The 21,859-nt window shown below is 47.6% G+C and overlaps 3 protein-coding genes and 3 non-coding genes across 7 annotated transcripts; all 6 read left to right on the forward strand.

The window, feature by feature from the left end:
* Positions 1-3,075: 3,075 nt before the first annotated feature.
* LOC135674532 (glucan endo-1,3-beta-glucosidase 13-like) lies at positions 3,076-4,052 on the forward strand. The gene is made up of 4 exons (XM_065184470.1): positions 3,076-3,201; positions 3,307-3,645; positions 3,742-3,772; positions 3,859-4,052. Exons 1-4 carry the CDS (start codon positions 3,144-3,146, stop codon positions 3,950-3,952), a joined length of 522 nt encoding a protein of 173 aa, XP_065040542.1. The 5' UTR covers positions 3,076-3,143; the 3' UTR covers positions 3,953-4,052.
* Positions 4,053-4,688: 636 nt separating this feature from the next.
* LOC135674008 (uncharacterized) lies at positions 4,689-11,955 on the forward strand. The gene is made up of 2 exons (XM_065183419.1): positions 4,689-4,765; positions 5,983-11,955. Exon 2 carries the CDS (start codon positions 6,628-6,630, stop codon positions 11,953-11,955), a length of 5,328 nt encoding a protein of 1,775 aa, XP_065039491.1. The 5' UTR covers positions 4,689-4,765; positions 5,983-6,627.
* Positions 4,750-4,838, forward strand: LOC135675284 (small nucleolar RNA U31b). The gene has a single exon (XR_010513862.1). It is a non-coding gene; the product is annotated as a small nucleolar RNA U31b (small nucleolar RNA).
* On the forward strand, positions 4,915-5,006 carry LOC135675260 (small nucleolar RNA Z195/SNORD33/SNORD32 family). Its single transcript, XR_010513839.1, has one exon. It is a non-coding gene; the product is annotated as a small nucleolar RNA Z195/SNORD33/SNORD32 family (small nucleolar RNA).
* LOC135675261 (small nucleolar RNA Z196/R39/R59 family) lies at positions 5,109-5,193 on the forward strand. The gene has a single exon (XR_010513840.1). It is a non-coding gene; the product is annotated as a small nucleolar RNA Z196/R39/R59 family (small nucleolar RNA).
* A 7,628-nt stretch (positions 11,956-19,583) lies between the features above and the next one.
* On the forward strand, positions 19,584-21,789 carry LOC103986008 (actin-depolymerizing factor 11-like). 2 transcript variants are annotated; one of them, XM_018826170.2, is made up of 4 exons: positions 19,584-19,713; positions 20,342-20,607; positions 21,399-21,417; positions 21,503-21,789. In XM_018826170.2, the coding sequence occupies exons 1-4, from the start codon at positions 19,693-19,695 to the stop codon at positions 21,563-21,565; spliced, it is 369 nt and encodes a 122-aa protein (XP_018681715.2). In that variant the 5' UTR covers positions 19,584-19,692; the 3' UTR covers positions 21,566-21,789. The 2 variants fall into 2 exon arrangements, with proteins under 2 accessions (XP_018681715.2, XP_018681714.2); XM_018826169.2 differs by having other exon boundaries at positions 21,399-21,789.
* Positions 21,790-21,859: the final 70 nt, after the last annotated feature.

Raw genomic sequence — 21,859 nt, forward strand, 5'->3', positions numbered from 1 at the left:
GAGAGAGAGAGAGAGATTTTTGGGTAATGATGAGTAATATATTCTTAATCTCAAATCTAACTTAGTTGAATTAGATCTAATCTATGAGGCATGTCTCATTTAGAATTGTCATCTATCATATAAATTCTTATGTTTATGTAATTTATATGTGACTAATCATAGAAAATAGAATACTTTTATGTGTGCAATTGTTGTCCTTTATGGGGACCTAAATTATTAGGTGAATTAGATGGACTTTTCCACCTCCTAAATTTAGTGCCCAACTTTCACAAAATAATTAAAATTCCTAGTTGCTTTTGAATTCAATGGTTCGACATCAGCTTTTTTTTTTCTTTTATATTTATATTTATATTTTAAATTTTGGTTTAGTTTCAATTTCAATAATTTATTAGAGCGGTTTAATATTTGGTTTGTCTGTTCTCATTTGAAGTATTGTTTACAATTGTCAATCTCAAGTAACCCAATAATTTTTGCTTGACAAATTTTTTGATCCTATTAGTCTAATTATGTTCAAAAGAGTAACTACTAAGATCGAAACATCTGATTCCTTTGAGTTCCTTTCGACTTTCATCATTTTTTCTCTTTTTTTCTATTGTTATTGTTCAAACTTGTCTTACTTGATTCGTGTTAATGTAAGCATATGAAAGTCGAAGATCGATCGTCGAAGATTGATTATTTAATACCTATATAGTATCGAAGAGTATGATTAGGATAATATTTACATGTCATCCATATATTTTGACATGCTTATATTTTAATTGGAGGTTATAATTTTTATAATGAACTAACACTTGAACCTAAGTTTACTCGCTTCCAACTAGTAAAGATTCTTTTAGTTCACGCACTACATTCCATCATGCATGCTGTCCTTTTCATTCAAAAGAATATACCGAGTCCTAATGTTCTGTAGATGCTAATTGGACTTCACATTCGAGTTTCGATTGGTATAGCATGCGTTCACTAATGTATCTAACACTTGGAAGCTGACTTGTCGTGTTTAGAGTACGGAAGGTTTGACTGTGAAGGATCAACTATAAGCTTTTGGAGCAAGCAACAAAGTCAAAGGTGTAGATTGTTGAAGAGCGAGGCGTCAACACTGCATAATGTTGTGTGCATACATTCAACGGAGGCGTCAATCATAGGTTGCTCTATGTATTCTACATCATTTTCTTCATCTTAACATCGGCATAGTATAAGTATATTTCAATTGTAGCATCCAACAGAATGGAAACGTCGATGTTCATAACTCAAGTTAGCCGCCTTTCCAGAATACGTAAAGTCAAAGCTTCTCATCTCTCTCTCTCTCTCTCTCTCTCTCTCTCTCTCTCCCTGGTGCTCATCTTTGTGGATGAGGTGCTTACAGGCGAATTCCAAGCAGTGGGTTGACCAGCAATCGAATGTGTCTTTCCTGGAAGCCATTAGCATGATCGGTCAAACTTAGATATGATAGACACCACTCAACCCAGAAGTCTAAACTACTTAAATATGATAGTTTCCTTTTCTCTTTCAATCCTTAGTCCTTTTCTAATCTTCATTTTACATGTGAATTTGTTCCAAATATTTTCTTCTATTCGAATTGGCTTGTAAGGATATATCAAACACATGTTCATTACTGGTAGGATAAACTATGATTTTATCTAATTTTCTTTTCAATTTTTGATTCATTTTTTTATGAATTATAGCTCATGTCATAGACTTAAGTGATTTTGTATAAGTCATGCAACTCTTTTATTACGTCCATAAGTAAAAGGTTGAAAAAAAAAAGAATTAGTGAAAGTAAATGTATGGATTAGCTATCGTCAATGATACCATATAGATAAGGATAGACTTTATAGGCTTGAAATGATCTCATAATAAATGTCGCATAGATCCTTGTACTCGGGGATTAACCAAAATATTAACTAGGACGAAAAAAATAAAATAAAAAATAAAACACCAAATTAGACTTTCATTCCACATCTTTTATATATATATATATATGATGAATTAAAAAAAACTACATGTAAAAGATAAAATAAACAAATTCAAATGGCAAATCAATTTATCTCAAACTCTTTTTGTAATGATATATTATCCTATCCAAGGATTACTTACAAAAGAAATAATGTAATATTTATCTAATATCCTAACATTTTCTCCAAAAAGTTCCATTGGAGATTATTGCCATCATAACCTGCTTTGGTAGACTTCAAGATGTGGAGAACTGGGAATCCTAATAAATTTCCTAGGTTACTTGCCTAAACATTATCTAGCATATAAAGTATTATTGTCAGACAAATAACTCACCTATTTATTTATTTTAATAAGTAATTCACCTATAATTTTTTTTGCAAATATCTATGATTAATCAATAATGTATGGAGGATCCTAAATAGTATATTTGCTGTTTATGAAGAGTCGATTGATGCAGCAGAAATGCTTGAAGTATTTGCAGAGCAGGTAGAATTGTGCATGTTGAATGAATGAGTACTCCGACCAAACAAAGAACACTGAGCTGCCACTTTAAGAGATTAGAGTCAGCTTTGTTGCACATTAACCCGACATAATCCTCCACCATCATAATTAATCTTCTCCTTCCTTCCCTGCGCACATCTTTATCAGTGTCTTAATTAACGTTATATTCTTATCTTAATCCACACGAAAAGCCTTCGGTTTCCACCAGCTTGCAATTTTGTGTCCCCCACCTTTGCTTGATAGATTCCATCTCTCATCAGTTTACATCATAAAAAGAGAGATGGAGGGAAAAGAACACTGCGGCTTTCTTTATCTGTAATGCATCATACACTCCTCATTCCAGTAGCTTCGACAGATAACCAAGATAAAGGCAATTAATAATGCTTAGCATGTAATGTTGGTAACCTTCAGACACTCTCCCATCGTATATTATCATGTAATACAAATTATTCGTATGTGATTGTAGTATAATGCGTTTGTACTCTGAAGGCTTTCTGGAACTCTTAGTTCGACTAATATATTAAGTTCATCACGATAAAGTCTTTCTTTGAACAGCTACGTCTTGTAAGAGCTGTTTTTATCTCAGCCTGTTCTTTCCTCTCCAAGGCACTATATTCTGTGAGTAGAGAGAGAGAGAGAGAGAGAGAGAGAGAGAGAGAGAGAGAGAGAGAGAGCTGGTTATCTTGATCATGAAGAGTAAGGAGTGGATCATAATTTATGAGCTTCTGATGGTGGAATGCTACTTAGGTAACCTCGATTCATCTCCCACACAAACTCTGGCAAGTATATTGTTGTGGCTGGTTCTCCATCGGTAGTTCCTTCTATCGATTCTTCGTGTTCTCGTCCTTTCAGTTGTTGCAATGGGGGGCAGACTCCAGCAGAAGGCTGAATCCACCATCCCCACTCCCACCTTCTCCCCTCCGGAAGCCAACAGAACAGGCATCGACAGCACCACATGGTGCGTGGCCCATCCGGGGGCTTCTCAGTTCGATCTCGAGAACGCACTTGATTGGGCCTGTGGAGTGGGTGGCGCCGACTGCTCCTCCGTGCAGCCGGGCGCCGCTTGTTACCAGCCGGACACTCTCCTCTCCCACGCCTCTTATGCCTTCAACAGCTACTACCAGCACAATGGCAACTCAGATGTTGCATGCAACTTCGGTGGGACTGCAACCATTACAAGCAGAGACCCAAGTAAGCTCGTTGATGGCAAGTCCTCTTAAGCTTTATGTCCTGATCGACTCTTCAAATCAATAGACCTTTTGATTCATCTTTCTCACGTCATGGTAGGCTATGGATCCTGCAAGTATCTCAGCTCAGAGTGAGTAGCACTCCATGCTGTTTCTGCATACATTCGATTACCGAGCACTTGAACTCTGCTTAGCAAGCTTCTTTTGATGGATGCAGGTCAGCTTCTGAGTCGTCATCGCTGTTTCAGATTGGCTTCCTCACGAAGATTTTGGAGATTTTGATCCTTTTGTGTTTGAACACTAGATTATGATGTGTCATCATAAGGATAATTACATATCAAAATCCACTGCGTTTCTTGTATGGCTCCTGTGGTTGAGCTCAAGTTGGCTGAACGTTCCATGATACTTAGCTTATTGTATTATGCAGTAAAAAATATGTTTATATTATGCCTTTGTCCCTTCTCTAACTATAACCAGTTTTGTAACCTAATAGTATTTTTTCTTTTATTTTTCTAAAAAATACTCAAATATTCGACAAAATAATAGATAAAATTTAATTTATATTATGAAGATTTTGTATAGTTCGACACATATATGACTCCAAACCAACGATTTCGGTTTCGATTTAAGTCTTTTCTTTGAATCAAAATTATTTTAATTGATCAAAACTATCGATTTCTATTTTCGACTTCACTTGGTTCAGTTTTGGTTTGAGTTAAGGCTAGGATTAATTATATATTACTCTTATAATTAGTTATTTTTAGTATTCTGATCCTTAAGTTATATTAAAAATTTTATAATTAATAAAATATAACTTTTTTATTTATATTTTATTAAAATATTATAATATAATTTTTAAAAATATAAAGATCGAAATGATAAAAGATAACTAATTATAGGAATAATCTGTGCGCCGATCTTTTCGGATCCGGATCATCATTCAAGCGAATCCGGATCCTCTTACAGTGGACGAGAGAATCCATGAACCCTAGTTCGCGCTTTAAATACCCGTCGCCTCCCTCGGCGCCGCAAACCCCAATCCCTTCTCAGATTCCTCCCTCTATCGATTTGAACTCTTTCATTTTGGTGCAGCGGAAGTAATTTTAGGGAGCCTGATGATACGGGTATGTCGCCCCAGTCTTACGGTCCGTTCGTTCTTTCGAATGGGCGATGGTGAACGACAATTCTATCTGATTCCTTGCCGAAATCTCACTTTTGTTTTCTTCTTACAGTGTTCTGCGTTTCCCTCTTTTTTTACTCGTTCGAATTTAATGGGAGAAATGATGATTCAATTCCATAGTTTTTTTTTTCTCTGCAAGTCAGATGATGAATTATCACAAAACATGCACTACCATCTGATCTCCCTTCTACGGTTAATCGCTTTGTTTTCTTTCTAAATGTTCAATTTTGTAGATAAAAATGTTGTTTTTAGTAGCGAAAATACTAAAGAAATAGATGGATTTGGTGTGCAGTCGATGATGAAGAATTAAGCAAGTCCTGATCTTTCTGTGATTATTACATTAATTATCACCATCTTTCGGCTGAGACTGCACAAATTTGTTCTTTAACTTTTCTTCCTGTTTTCCGATTTACGCCTATTATTCTGATATGATATGCGATGGGGTATCTGATGTTGAGCCTTAACTGTGGTGGCTCTGCATCTCGTTAGGGTGGCAGAGATGATGAACAGTTCTTGCGACACCGGTTGCTCTGTTTCTACCGTGAGCTTCCGGTTTCTCTGTCTATATCTTGTTCCCTTTCAATAAATTACATGGTCAAAGTCATAGAGCCATTGCGATTCACAAATATACTTTTGTCATGACGTATTGGAATTAAATGTGATCCAATAACATTTTTATGGAAAGTGGGTGGGAACAATCAAAGGTGGAATGACTTTATAATTAGTTAAATTATCTATGAATTATCTATATGTAATACTTAAAATTTATAGACAAAGGAGTAAATTGTATTTGACGAAAAATATAATTAATAATTAGATTAATTATATATTATATTTTGTAGTTAGTTATTTTTAGTATTTTGATTGTTATATTTTAAAAAGTTAAATTATTATTTTTATAATTATAAAACTAAAATATTTATATTTATTTATTTTAGTATTATCGATTTTATTAATAAAAATATAAAAATATAAAATATAAAAATAATCTTAATATTTCAATTAGTAATGATAGATAATGATGTTTTTATATTTGTGTTAATGTCAACATATTGATGTCATGAACGATATGTAGTCACTTATGACTTCCAACGATATCATTGTTCGTCATTATTGACGTTATCTGTCATCGTTGATGTCGTTCATCATCGTACCTGATAGGGGAAGAAATGGCCATGACGACAGCCGCGCCAGGTGGACGCACTACCCAAGGAAGGAAGCTTCAATGCCGAACTGATGGGAGCACGTCAACCGAGGCTCGCCCATACCCTGCGGCAGCTCGGTCCCCCACGCAGCCCCAGTGGCCATGTCAGATGCCACGCGGGGCACTGTCCTGCCCCTGCAAGCAGCCACATCAGGTAACATCAAACTCATCTATAAATACCCCCGAGCCCTAAGCAAAAGGGGAGGAGGAACTCACTCAGACACAACACTCAGAGGCTCTTCTTCTGCCTCATCCACAATCCCCTCCACATCCTTCTCTAACTTGATCGTCGGAGGGGTCGGGTCGAGCTCCCGGCCCGACCTGTGTGCAGGTGCGAGATGGTGTCGCCTCTTCCCGAAGTTGCGGCGGAGCTGCCTCCCGACCCGAGCCGCCGACCCGAACCGCCGACCCGAACCGCCGACCCGACCTGCCGAACCGACCTCCCGACCCGAACCACAGAACACGACCGCCGGGAGACCTCGAGGGGCTCGCCCACCCGTTGACCACCGCCTTCCGGACCCGGACCAAGCCGCGACGGCCCCAAGGCCACGGCTGAACAGTTACTGACCGTAACATTTTGGCGCTAGAAGGAGGGCCCCGGAATGTCGACTGGTCAACAAACCCGCCTGGGCGGCCCCTCAGTCGCGAGGACGCACCCGATCGGGTCCCCGGAAGATCATCCCCCGCGGGAGGAGCTCCGAGGGGGAGGTCTCGCTGCGACTTCGGAGCAATACTGGCGCCTGTTCAATGACCCGGGCTTGTCGCCACCCGACGCCACTATCGTCCCCCCACCAATTTCCCCCGAGGCCTTCCACGATCTTGCCCACCAGGTGAGGACGCTGGCGGGCGTGGTGCAAGCCATTGTTCCGCTCATCCCCCAGCCGGCGCCCTCGCAAACGAACCAGCCCCTGCATCAACGGGAGCCCGCCACTCGGGAGCGGGCACCTCCCCCCGGGCCTCCGTCACCTCGAAACCAAGCGACCCGGCTCGGCGACCGGGACACCGTGGGCACGTCGAGCCGCCCCGAGCCCGAGTGGCCACCCGCAAACTCGACCCTCACCTTGCAGGCGCAGCTGCATCTTTTCAATCAACGCTTGAACGAGGTACAACAAGAACTTCGCAGGTCGAAGGGGGAGCCCGGGACGGACGGATACCAGGGGTCCCCGTTCGCGCCCGAAATACAAGATCAGGCCATCCCGCCGCACTTTCGGCTTCCATCCCTAGACACCCACAATGGCGACACCGATCCCGCGGATCACGTAGCCGCGTTTCGTGCCCAAATGGCGTTGTACGGAACTTCTGACGCCCTGATGTGCAGGGCGTTCCCGACGACTTTGAGGGGACCGGCCCGCGCGTGGTACGGTAGCCTCAAGGCAGGAACCATTTCTTCCTTCGACCAGCTCGCCCGGGACTTTGAGCTCAACTTCCTCGCCTACGCCCGCCCGAAGCCGTCCGCGGCGCTACTGCTCGGACTCAACCAAGGGGAAGATGAGTCCCTTTCCCACTTCTTGGACCGTTTCACGACGCAGATCCGAGGGCTCTCGGACGCTCATCCTTCCCTGTTGATGCAGGCATTCATGATAGGCTTACGGCCCTCCAGGTTCTTCTGGTCCCTGGTAGAGCGACCCCCCACAACCGTGCCAGAGATGCTTCAACGGGCGAGCCAATTCGTCGCGGCAGAAGCGTGGATGGCCGGGAGACCCAGGGAGCACAGGGGGACCAAATCAGAGCCGCCTCGACAGCAACAGCCACCACCATTCCGGCGCAGGTCGGACAGATCTGACCTAGCGGCTCCGAGGCCCCCCCTGCCAGCTTTGAATGCATCTCAAACAGACATATTCCTTCATATAAGGGGAAAAGGTTTACTCAAAGAACCCTACCCGATGAGCGATCCCCTGGCGCTGGCGGATCAATCGAAATACTGCCGCTTCCATCGGCAACGCGGGCACGACACTGAACAATGCCGGGAGTTGAAAAGACAGATCGAGGAACTCATCCGCAGGGGGCACCTTGGTCAGTATCTCCACCCGGACAAGGAATCTTCTCCCCGCCCCGAGGGGCCCGTCGAGCGACGTATCGACGTGATATCCGGCGGCCCCGCATCCGGTGGAGACTCCATGGCCCGCAAGAAGGCATACGCCCGAGCCACCTCAGCAGAGGCTCCCGGACACGCCCCCGGACCCAGTGTCACCTTCCCGGCCAGGGTGTATGAACAGGCCGAACACGATGATGCACTCGTGATCTCGGCCAGGATCGCCAATGCGCAGGTACGAAGGATCATGGTCGACACCGGAAGCTCGGCCGATATACTATACCTCGACGCCTACTTAAAGCTTGGCCTACCCAGAGATGGCATGAAGCCGGTATCCTCGGCGCTCACCGGCTTCACCGGTGACTCAGTCTCACCGCTAGGGGCGGTTACTTTGCCCCTGACCCTGGGAGTTCCGCCAAAGTCAAAAACAACCATGACCACCTTCCTGGTCATCAACCTCCCCGCCGCTTACAACGCCATCCTCGGTCGGCCGACGCTCAACAAAGTTAGAGCTGTCGTCTCAACCTACTATCAGACTGTGAAGTTCCCGACCTCGGCAGGAACTGGCGAAGCTGCGGGAAGCCCTCGAGAATCCCGGCGCTGTTACTTAACCGCCGTCTCGCTGCCTAAGAAGCCCAGAGTCGAACCACCATTGATGGACCCCCGAGCGGTACAGAGGTCGGCCCCCCATGTCGAGCCGAAGGGAATCACGGTCGCTGTGTCGCTGCAAGGACGCCCGGAACGGGCGATTAGGGTCGGGTCAGAGCTGCCCAAGCACGAACGAGAACGACTCGTCGGCCTCTTGCAAGAAAACACTGATGTCTTCGCTTGGTCCCCCTCTGACATGACAGGCCTCGACCCAGAGGTCGCCCTACATCGCCTCAGCATCTCCTCCGACGCACGTCCGGTACAACAAAAGCTGAGGCGGCAGGCCCCTGAACGACAGACGGCCATACGGGAAGAAGTAGCTCGCCTCTTGAAGGCAGGTTTCATAAAAGAAGCCGGATACCCGCAATGGCTGTCCAATGTAGTTCTTGTCAAGAAGGCAAATGGAAGCTGGAGGATGTGCGTTGACTACACAAGCCTTAATAAGGCATGCCCAAAGGATTGCTATCCTCTACCAAGGGTCGACCAGCTGGTCGACGCCACAGCCGGCTACGCCCGCCTGTCATTTATGGACGCCTTCTCGGGCTATAACCAGATCGGGATGGCACCCGAAGATCAAGAACACACGGCCTTCATTACCGATCAGGGGGCCTACTACTACAAGGTCATGCCCTTCGGGCTGAAAAATGCCGGCGCGACATACCAAAGGGCAGCGAACAAGATATTCGCCCGCCAGATCGGTCGAAACATGGAGGTGTACGTCGACGACATGATTGTAAAAAGCCAAGAAACCGGGACTCATTTGGCTGATCTAGCCGAAGCCTTCGCTACACTCCGCCGGGTGGGCATGCGCCTCAACCCCGCGAAATGCGCCTTCGGCGTCACATCCGGAAAATTCCTCGGATTCATCGTGCATGAAAGAGGGATCGATGCCGACCCAGAGAAACTCCGGGCAATCATCAACATACAATCGCCCCAGACTACCAAGGACCTACAGCGCCTCAACGGAAAACTCGTCGCCATGTCCCGATTCCTCGCCCGCTCAGGGGATCGCTGTTTCCCCTTCTTCAAAGCACTGCAGAACCCGAAAGGCTTCCAATGGACGACGGAATGCGAGGAAGCCCTCCAACAAGTGAAAAAACACCTGGCCAATCTTCCTCGGCTCACCTCAGTCTCTCCTGGTGAGAAACTGAGCATCTACTTGGCTGCCTCCCTGCACGCGGTAAGCTCCGTCCTGGTCAAAGAAAGCTCAAATGGCCAACTCCCGGTCTACTACGTGAGCCACGTCCTCAACGGCCCGGAGGAGCGATACCCCCCGATCGAGAAGCTGGCGCTCGCCCTCGTGCTATCCGCCCGGAAATTGCGCCCCTATTTCCAAGCCCACCCCGTGGAGGTAGTTACGGACCAACCACTCCGGCTGGTCCTGTCTAAGTTTGATGTGGCGGGACGGCTCCTCAAATGGGCAGTGGAGCTCGGCGAACATGACATTCGGTATGTACCCAGGACGGCCATCAAAGCCCAGTCTGTGGCCGACTTCATCGCGGAGCTAACCCAAGGGGAGAGCGGGAGCCTCGCACGACCCTCCGAGGCCTGGCTCTTGCACGTCGACGGGTCAGCCAACTCAAAGGGTGCGGGCGCGGGGCTGGTGCTCCGAGCCCCCGACGGACGGTCATTCGAGCGTTCCCTCCGCTTTGGGTTCCGTGCCTCTAACAACGAAGCAGAGTACGAGGCACTCCTTGCGGGACTCAGGTTGGCCCTCGAGATGCAGGTATACTCCCTCCACGTCCATACAGACTCCCGGCTAGTGGCCGAGCAACTCAGCGGAGGATATGAGGCTCGCGACCCGACCATGGCGAGATACCTGGCGCAGGTAAGGAACTTAACTGCGAAGTTCCTGCACTTTACATTATCTAATGTCCCAAGGGTGGAGAACGAGCGCGCTGACGCACTAGCTAAGCTGGCCTCGAAACCTGCCCCCGGTGCCGGGCCGGAAGTCGAGGAGCTACTTGCCCGCGCCTTCGAGATCGCGGTCACGGCCACCAGCAGCGCGTCCTCTTGGGTACAAGAACTACTGCGCTACAAACGGGACGGAACTCTCCCACCCGACAAGGCGGCAGCCCGGCGCCTGCTCCGCACGCACGCATGGTATGTTGAGGCGGGCGGGCGGCTTTATAAACGGTCCTTCTCATACCCCCTCCTACGATGCTTGGAGCCCGACGAGGCGCAAATCGTCCTGGCAGAGATACACGAGGGCACCTGCGGAGAACACATCGGTGGGCGGATCTTAGCGCATAAAACTCTCCGCCAAGGCTATTACTGGCCGACCATGTGTCGGGACGCAAGAGTGCACGTACAGCGGTGTATCCCATGCCAAGAGCACGCCCGCACTCCTCGACTCCCCGCAACCCCGCTGGCCCCCATTGACTGCGCTTGGCCGTTTGCGCAATGGGGTTTAGACATCCTCGGGCCCTTCCCCTTAGCCGCGGGACAACGGAGATTTCTTATCGTCGGCGTGGATTACTTCACAAAGTGGGTCGAGGCCGAGCCACTGGCAACAATTACAGCACAGCAAGTAGAGAAGTTCGTATGGAAAAACCTGATTACCCGGTTCGGGCTGCCCGAAGCCATCATCACGGACAATGGGCCCCAGTTCTCCAGCCAGAGGTTTCGGGAGTTCTGCGCAAAACATGGAGTCCGCCTGAAATACAGTTCGGTCGCTCACCCCCAGACGAACGGGCTGGCAGAAGTGACCAACCGATCCATCCTGGACGGGCTCAAAAGGAGAGTGTCCGCAGCTCGGACAAACTGGACGGACGAGCTCCCGAGCGTGCTCTGGGCGCTGCGCACCACTCCAAAAACAGCAACGGGAGAATCCCCGTACAGCCTCACGTTCGGAACCGAAGCTGTACTTCCCCCCGAAGTAGCCATCACCACCTTCCGCACGAAGGACTACGACGAGGGAGCCTCAGAGGAAGGACTCCGAACCGCCCTCGACTTGCTAGAAGAGCGACGCGCCGACGCACACATAAGAATCCTCTCCTACAAAAGGGCGATCGCAAGGGTTTACAACCGAAAAGTACGACCTCGACCCATCAGATTGGGCGATCTGGTCCTGCGACGGACCGAGGTCAGTGACCCGACCCGACAAAGAGGCAAGTTGGCCCCCAGTTGGGAAGGCCCCTATCGGGTGATCGAAGTCATCGGAACCGGAGCGTTCCGGCTCGCTACAATGGGAGGTCAGCCCCTGCCAAGAACCTGGAATGCACAAAATCTCAAAAAGTTCTTTTCATAAAAACTCGGCCAGTCCCGAAGCGCAGATCATTAAAAGGAGATCATATTCATTCAAAAACAAAGGAGGATGTTACAAAGAAAAAAGCAAAAAAGATGTGATGCGAGGGACGTTAATCCTCAGCGGCGTCCGGGTTGTCGTCAAAAGGAACATCGGCGGGCATGTCGACGCCCAGATCTTCGGGGAGGGAGCAGAAGGGATCCCCCGTCACCTCCGAGTCGGGATAGAGTGCCTTGAAGCGGGCAAGGGCAACTCGGTACCCGTACTCGTACGAGACCCGCCCGGTCCGAACGAGGCCTAGCTGAAAACCTGACGAAGCTTTGTAATCCTCGATCAACCCCTTGTCCTTTTCCGGCCTTTGGCGAATCTCGGCCTCCAGAGCCTCGGAGGCCCTCGACGCCTCGGCCCGTGCCTCCTCAAGACGCCGAACCAGCTCAACGGAGTCGGACCTCGCCGAACGAGACTCCGCCATCGCCGCCTTCAGGCGAGCCTGCGACTCCGTGTTGCGCTCCTCGGACGCCTCCAGCAGCGTCTGCAACTCCGTAAGCCGCTCGGAGGACGCCTGAAGCTCAGAGCTAAGCCGAGCCGCCTCCGCCTCCGAGTTCAAGGCACGTTGCTCGGCCGCAGCCATCGCCTCGGGGCCGGCCCCGGCTCGGGCCATATCCACCTGCCGACGAAGCTCGGCATTGCGGCTGCTCAGAACGGTGATAACTTGCCCCGCGTCTCGAACGCGGTCCATCAGGGCGGCGGCATAATGGTTGCCCTGAAAGTTAGAGCAAGTCCTTGTCAGAGTTAGAGCCAAGCCCGTCCCCGGACAGGTAAACCCAGGAGCAAAATGGCGCTTACCCATAACAGGGACTTGGCCGATTTGCTGAGCAGGACGTCGGAAGATAGGGAGTACAGGTCCCGGGCCATATCAGGATGAAGCCCACCTCGGATGAACCGGCCCGCGATATCCCCGTCGGCCCATACCCGGGCGCCCCGGGTAAGACCATCCCACCGAGCTACCAGAGGGTCGGTGACCGCGCCACGGGGGAGAGCACCCACCTCTCGCACCAAGTACGGCTCATCCTCCCTCAGCGGAAGGCAGAGAAGCTCGCGGACGGAAGGTTGGTGAGGCGCCTCGATCGCCGCACTCCCGCTCGGTCCGGCCCCGACCTCTCCGGAGCTTCCTGTGGCACCCTCAACCGCCGGCGGCACCACGACCCCCGCTGCCTGGGCAGCGACTGCCTCAAGACCCTCCCCTGGGGATGCCCGCGCCCTCTTCCGAGGCTTGCGCGCCTCGACGTCCACAGGAGCTTCCCTCGTGCCCACCGTGGCGGCGGAAGGCGAACGGCCCGGCACGGCCGAACTCCTCCCCCCACGAAAGGCCTCAAGACGCACCATGTCTGCCGAGAAAGATCGGGATGACTGTCAGTCAAACGACAACATGCAAAGAAAAGGAAAGGAAACCCCCCAGTAGAACCGCTCCTCGGAGCGTACCTAAAGAGGCCGGGCTAAGACCCGCCTCCACTAACCACTGCTCAGACATGCTCCGGATAGCCTGAGAGGACGGGAGGATTTCTCTGAGCCGCCGAAGCCCCAGGCGCTCGTCATCATCCAAGACCAGGGTGGTGTTGTCTACCGAACGCGCCCCCCAGCGGACGCCGAACCCCCAGTCTCCCGAACGACTAACAAAAAAGAAGCGCTCTTTCCACCCCTTGTTACTGGAAGGGGCCCCGCTTACCCTGAAACCCGATCGAGCAGACAGGTAATAACCCCCCGACCCCTTGCAAAGACGAAAGCAAGAGAGGAAGAGGGAACGGGTCGGGAGTATGTTGGCGTAATGACACTCGCCCAGAAACACCACCAAATAGCGCCAGGAGTTCGGCGCCACTTGAGACGGGGAGATACGCCACCAGGAGAGGCAGGAGACTATGACAGGGTGCAGAGGGAGGCGGAGCCCGGCCTCAAAAGCGTCAAGGGTGAGGGCAAAGCCCCCAGGAATTGGGTCATACGCACGTTGGCCCGGCTCGGGGGCTTGAAGGACAAACTCCCCCGGGATACCATAGCGATCCCGGAGAAGAAGCAGCATTGACTCGCCCACGATGGAGTCGTGGTCGTGAGGCCACATCAAAGCCTCAAGGGCCCTGGACGCCTTCCTGTCCGACGACGACGTTGGGCTCAACGGAGCCGCTGCCCCCCCGGCCTCCGACGAAGAAGAAGAGGAAGAGGAAGAGGAGGACGCCATTCTTACCGACCTACGAAAAAGGAAGGAGGAACGGTGGGCACGGACAAGGCGATCAAATGCGAGGCAACACGGCACACTCGGAGAAAAAGATCTTCCTTCAGCAGCCAGCCTCACGCCACTTATAAGGAGACCACATCCCGCCAGGAGGCGGTGACCCTTCCTCTTCTGAAGCCCGTAGCAGAAGAGGAAGACGTCACCTCACCATAAATACAGCCAGACATGGCGAAGGGCTACGGCGCGGCACGGGCACCAAGGAGATCATCATGCCTCGGGGACGGTAATCGAGACAGGCTTAAATACATTAATCACGCCTAGCCATAATCATGTCAAGCTCGGAACCCGGCGAGCGCCGAAATGGGAAGGCCCCTTGACCTTCCCCAGAAAAAACTCCTGAGCAGCTAGCCCGGCAGGGCCTTCCCCCTCGGTCGCGTAATGCCCGAGGCGCTCCTGAGCAACTAGCCCGGCAGGGCGTTCCCCCTCGGTCGCGTAATGCCCGAGGCGCTCCTGAGCAGCTAGCCCGGCAGGGCGTTCCCCCTCGGTCGCGTAATGCCCGAGGCGCTCCTGAGCAACTAGCCCGGCAGGGCCTTCCCCCTCGGTCGCGTAATGCCCGAGGCGCTCCAGCACAGCTAGCCCGGCAGGGCCTTCCTCCTCGGTCGCGTAATGCCCGAGGCGCTCCTGAGCAGCTAGCCCGGCAGGGCGTTCCCCCTCGGTCGCGTAATGCCCGAGGCGCTCCAGCACAGCTAGCCCGGCAGGGCCTTCCCCCTCGGTCGCGTAATGCCCGAGGCGCTCCTGAGCAACTAGCCCGGCAGGGCGTTCCCCCTCGGTCGCGTAATGCCCGAGGCGCTCCTGAGCAGCTAGCCCGGCAGGGCCTTCCCCCTCGGTCGCGTAATGCCCGAAGCGCTCCAGCACAGCTAGCCCGGCAGGGCCTTCCCCCTCGGTCGCGTAATGCCCGAGGCGCTCCTGAGCAGCTAGCCCGGCAGGGCCTTCCCCCTCGGTCGCGTAATGCCCGAGGCGCTCCTGAGCAACTAGCCCGGCAGGGCGTTCCCCCTCGGTCGCGTAATACCCGAGGCGATCCTGAGCAGCTAGCCCGGCAGGGCCTTCCCCCTCGGTCGCGTAATGCCCGAAGCGCTCCAGCACAGCTAGCCCGGCAGGGCCTTCCCCCTCGGTCGCGTAATGCCCGAGGCGCTCCTGAGCAACTAGCCCGGCAGGGCGTTCCCCCTCGGTCGCGTAATGCCCGAGGCGCTCCTGAGCAGCTAGCCCGGCAGGGCCTTCCCCCTCGGTCGCGTAATGCCCGAGGCGCTCCTGAGCAACTAGCCCGGCAGGGCGTTCCCCCTCGGTCGCGTAATGCCCGAGGCGCTCCTGAGCAGCTAGCCCGGCAGGGCCTTCCCCCTCGGTCGCGTAATGCCCGAGGCGCTCCAGCACAGCTAGCCCGGCAGGGCCTTCCCCCTCGGTCGCGTAATGCCCGAGGCGCTCCTGTGCAGCTAACCCGGCAGGGCCTTCCTCCTCGGTCACGTACTGACCGAGACCCACCAGTACAGTCGGCACACCCAAAAACCCCATTAAAGTAAAACAAGCGGGACCACCTACCGCCTACCGCCTGAGACCGCCTCGACACCAAGAGACGCAGCCATGCCTCAAGCTCCCTTCCCCGGTCCCGATCGACGCATGGCTCCTTTTCGGGGGGGGAATATGATAGGGGAAGAAATGGCCATGACGACAGCCGCGCCAGGTGGACGCACTACCCAAGGAAGGAAGCTTCAATGCCGAACTGATGGGAGCACGTCAACCGAGGCTCGCCCATACCCTGCGGCAGCTCGGTCCCCCACGCAGCCCCAGTGGCCATGTCAGATGCCACGCGGGGCACTGTCCTGCCCCTGCAAGCAGCCACATCAGGTAACATCAAACTCATCTATAAATACCCCCGAGCCCTAAGCAAAAGGGGAGGAGGAACTCACTCAGACACAACACTCAGAGGCTCTTCTTCTGCCTCATCCACAATCCCCTCCACATCCTTCTCTAACTTGATCGTCGGAGGGGTCGGGTCGAGCTCCCGGCCCGACCTGTGTGCAGGTGCGAGATGGTGTCGCCTCTTCCCGAAGTTGCGGCGGAGCTGCCTCCCGACCCGAGCCGCCGACCCGAACCGCCGACCCGAACCGCCGACCCGACCTGCCGAACCGACCTCCCGACCCGAACCACAGAACACGACCGCCGGGAGACCTCGAGGGGCTCGCCCACCCGTTGACCACCGCCTTCCGGACCCGGACCAAGCCGCGACGGCCCCAAGGCCACGGCTGAACAGTTACTGACCGTAACAGTACCGATTAGTGATTACGATAAGTATGAATATATCTGCTCGTTATCTATTGAAAGGAACCAAATGACACAAATATTACACGAAGTACGTCTTTCGAAAACAAACAAGTTGCATAAAACACAAAAGGACGCCGCAACGGCGCATACGTACTGCATACAACCACGGGACAGATTCAATGACATCTAATGAGACCCACAATCCTGATAGCGGTAACTAACCAAGATCATCAGAAGTAGTCGGAGATAGATTAATATGCCAAAGCTGTGCTCCTAGCGGCCATCACGGTGCCGCCGCAGGTGGCGGAGTGAGGAAGGGGACGGCAGGCACCGTCGGGATGGAAGGAATGACCGGGAATGAAGGCATCGGAGGAATCGTGAGCTTGGGGATACCTGCAGGCATAGGCGGCAACGTGACCTGTGGCACCATCGGCATCGGCGGCGCCGCTAGTGTAGGTATAGTCGGCACAACCGGCATCGGCGGCACAGTAAGCGTAGGAATGTCCGGTGCTGACGGCAGGGTTGGTACCGTCGGGGCTGCAGGTGCCTCGGCCGCGTCAAGCAAATGCCTTGCTGCATCGCATGTCATGAGGCTGGCCAGCGTAAGGACAGCTACGAGAATGCTCATCGTGCAGAGGCCAGCATTAGAAGCCATGAGGGTATGGGGTGTATGTATATGGGTTTGGAGGTCTCGATGGTGGCGATGAAGATGAGAGACTGGACATTTATAGTGGGAGGAGGATGGAGTTTGGGTCTGTGGTGGTGCAATTACCCTTGAATTAGAGCTCGGTGGTTGGCTCCCATGGCTGGTGTTTCGGTATGTGTTGGTGGGAAAGGACGAAGGTGACGTTTATTTTGTGTTGTTAGTTCATCTTCTCATCACTTGCAGTTGCTTTGATACTATAAAAAAGAAGAAAAAAAAATCTGTCTCAAATCACAAGTTGCGTATTTTTCTGTGCTATTCTTGAACAATGAACATTAATATTTGATAATTATCTAAGTTTTTGTGACGTATTAGTCTTCGGTGGTTGTACTCTTTGTATTTAAAGAACATCTTAGAGTAGATATTTGACTATAGATCAATTTTCTAACGTTACACGTCTGATTAAAAATTAATTAAATGAATATATAACATATCTGATTAATTGATGCTGAAAGTGAACAAGATTAAGATTGATATAAGGATTTAAAAAGTATATTATTATCAATTTTAGCTTAGATATTTTGATTAATGAACTATACTAAACGAAGTTGATAGGTTAGTCCAATTGATATTGGGTTATAATATTTGGTGTTAGAGTCGACTTAATATTTGGGTATGATAAGAAAACTCGAGTAGAAAAAGTATCACTAGACTATATCTCACATGCATCATGTTAGGGTTGATCAATGTCTTGACAAAGACATTGTAATACTCCGATTAATCTCACATCTCAATATCAGGATTGACTTATAATAATTTGATCAGTATATTACTACTAACTTCAGCCCGAGTATTTTGGCTAAAGTTTAGACCAAACAAAGTTGATATGCTAGTTACCCCATTAAGCTCAAATCTTAACATTTAGTATTAGAACTGATCTAGTATTTAAACATAATGAGAGAGCTCGAGTAGAAAATGTTTACATGTGAACGAAGTCAGAGGATGTATCAGGGGTCTGATTTGAACAATGTTGAACATTGATAAGGACGTCTAAGTCTTTAAGCAACAATGTTTATAACATCCTTAATTAGTCATATCATGATATTACACATATTAATTTGATTAATTCTAAAAAAAAATATTTTATTTTTCTTTGACTAAAACAATTTAGAAAAGGGTGATTGATTCCCGCATCCATTTATTACCCTTATTTTTTATTTAACAAAAGTATAAATTAAAAATAAATGGACAAGTTTCCATTATTTTTATTTTTATTTTCCCTTCAATTGAATTGGTTCGACCCTTAAATTTATGATGTTAAGACCATTTCAAACGCAATATAATGGATATGATATTACCACAATATATGGCTAGTTTACATAAATATATAGAATCAATTTTAAATTCAGTTGCATTTATTTTGATATTATAGATAGTAAACTAATACTTTTGTATCAATACCTACTCAATAATAATAATAATAATAACATAAACGAAACTTATTAGATATACCTTAAATGTACTTAAGTTTTCATATTATAATTGCAAACTCCTACTTAATTGTTTTTTCTACATAACTATTACTCACGACATTAAACTTTTCATTTTCCTTTCTTATTTTGTTATTCAATTCTCCTTCAATTATATTTTTTCACTTAATAGTATCATCAATTATTTTACTTAATATTATGATCGTATTCGATTAGGGTAGATACTTGTAATGTTTAGTAGTCCTTATGTTAACATAAAGATGATAAATCCTACTAATGACTCTTTTTGTCTCAATAAATTTTTTTTTAAGTTGGAGACTTTGACAAAAAAAAACTTTTTTATTTTTATTTATTTATTATTTTATATAAACCAATCCATTATTATCTGTTTCTTTTGTATTCCTTTTACCATCATGTAAAATGCTAATTAATACAAAATAATTTAATAATACTTAGTGTATCATTTGGTCTAATGACCAAATGAATCATATTAGTCCAGTGAATCCACTAAATAAATCATTTTGATTCAGTGAATCCAAAATAATGTTGCAGGACCTAACATATTGGGTTCGACACAATCATTTTGGACTTCGAGGCAGCACAAAGATTAATCCGGTAATCTATTGAAATATTTTGGAACACATCAATATCATATTAATGATATATAAAATATTTTAAAATATATTAATGATACATCAAATATTTTAGAACATATTAATAATATATAAAATATTTTAAAACATATCAATTATGTATAAAATATTTCGAAATATATTAATAACATACGAAACCTTTCGAAGTATATTGATAACATACGAAATATTTGAAAGCATATCGTACGGTCGAAAATAAAACCGAAACTATCGTGTTCCGCTTTCGGTGTGCCAGCAGGACTCGAATCTGTGATTCCGTACCCTACACAGCCGGGGAAAAGGAACCTTTTTAGGTGCACCGTCTAGCGTACCTTCCACTGCTTCCCCTCCGCCTATTCTTCTATCTCTTGTGGCCTCTTCACCTTCTTCTCTCTAATAATAGCGAGGGACAGGGATTAATTCTTCTCCGTCGCAATGGCTTTCGTCTTATCGTATGTAAGTCCTTCTCATTTGACGATATTCGATTTGTTCGTGTCTTTGTTGTGGTTGTTCTTGGTCGATGTGATATCATGGGATGTAGTATTTAAGAGCATATGGTATTGATCGGATCTGTTTACCTGTCTAATGATGTTAATTTGTATTTGTTGGGACTTCAATTGACTGAAGAATATGTTGTTTTCTATCTGCCTAATTTTATAGGATTTATAAGTTTGTTATTCTGATCAAATGGGCGAATAAATTGCACACTATATGATTCTTTCCTCTTTTAACTTGTAAGCGATTCTTGCATTCTTCAGTCTTCCTTTTGTTGAATAGCAAATCAAAGGAGTAAATGAGCTTCATCACTAGTTTTAGTTATATCCTTATTGATCTAACTAAATTATTTCTGGCCATGTATAATCTAGAAATCTTTGCTTGAAAAGTTAATCTCTGTAAATGTAACTTATTGTTCATTCTTATATTTCACTTGTCAGTAAAAAGTCTAAACAAAATGTCAACAGTAAGGAGAATTCACTTTTTTTCTTGTTTCCTCATAAAGTTTAAATCCGAAGTAGCTTGTTTTCCCTGTTAAGATTTACTTACTGTAGTATTCTGGGTGTCTCATATTATGTTCATTTATTAGTCAAATCCATCATCTGGAATGGGTGTTGCTGAGGATTGCAAAGAAACATTCCTAGAACTTCAGAGGAAGAAAACTTATCGGTATGTGGTATTCAGTATCGATGAGAAGCAAAATCAGGTTGTTGTGGAGAAGACTGGTGCTGCCACTGAAAGCTATGATGATTTCTTGGCATCTCTACCTGAAAACGATTGTCGTTATGCCATCTATGATTTCGACTTTGTAACTGAAGAGAATTGTCAGAAAAGCAAAATTTTCTTGGTTGCCTGGTGAGATTCTTCATGCTAGATTATTTTCATTATGCCTTTTTTGTTGCTAGTATGCTGTGTCTCTCTAGATTTTATATGTATAGTATAAATCTTTGAATGAATCAAGGATGATTAAAATATATGCATACTGATTGAGGCCTAGTGTTGCAGGGGGAGAATTCTAGGATGTGCTTAGGACATGTTTGACTTACATACATGTTTTAGAATGTTTCCAATTTAATTTCACAGGTTTAAGTTGGAATGTGAAATTAAATTAATACTAGGCCTCAATCATGTATGTAAGTCAAACATACATTCAAAGGTTTATGCTAATTTATCATCAGATAATGATAAATTAGCATGATTGTCTTAGTTGGTCTTTATTTTGTTCTTGATTGATAATAAAGAACAAAAATAAAGATTGGATGGTTCCTTTATTTTGTCTTAGTTGGTCTTGTATGGATACAGAACTTCCAACAATTGTAGTTGTTTGAGGTCCTGAAGAAGATATATGCATTCTAAAATCTAATTATCTCTATTTTTGTTCTTGAGAGTGAAACAGAAATGCAAGTTTTGTCTCATAAAACCAATGGGTATGATGATTAGATTTTTCATCTTCATTGTGTCAGCAAGACAATATTAATGGTCTCATTTGTTGTATGTTGATCGATAATAAAGACCTCATGAAACAGCTCTCTTTAGTTAACAATGTGCATTTCTTTCATTATATTACATATTTTCTAGTGCTGTACAATCTTGCACATCCATTCTGGTTATAATCGTAGTCTTTTCCTTGTTGCTTCTGCCATCAGGTCCCCATCTATATCACGAATCCGAGCCAAGATGCTGTATGCATCCTCTAAGGATCGATTCAGAAGAGAGCTGGATGGAGTCCACTACGAGATTCAGGCTACTGATCCGTCAGAGATGGACCTTGAGATTCTCAGAGATCGAGCACATTAATCTCATAGATCTTTGAGCCCAAGAAACTCCATTCAGAAATTGTTTTAGCTACTCATGCCTTGTGGAGATTAGTGTTTAAGATCTTAAGACTTTAGTATTCGGTGCAATTGGGATATGCGTCTTAAACAACTTTAATCATCGGAAACTTCTGTTGATAAATGGTTGAGGCAAGCTGGTGTTTTGTTCAACCTCTAAGATGACATTAATTGTATGATTGTTAATTGGTGGTGCTGCTGTTTATATTCTTGATTGTCATAGCCTTGCCAAATTAACATTTTTATCGAGAGGCAAACCCAAACAGATGCTCAGA

Source organism: Musa acuminata, chromosome BXJ1-5 (assembly GCF_036884655.1).
Source record: "Musa acuminata AAA Group cultivar baxijiao chromosome BXJ1-5, Cavendish_Baxijiao_AAA, whole genome shotgun sequence".
NCBI classification, from domain to species: domain Eukaryota; kingdom Viridiplantae; phylum Streptophyta; class Magnoliopsida; order Zingiberales; family Musaceae; genus Musa; species Musa acuminata.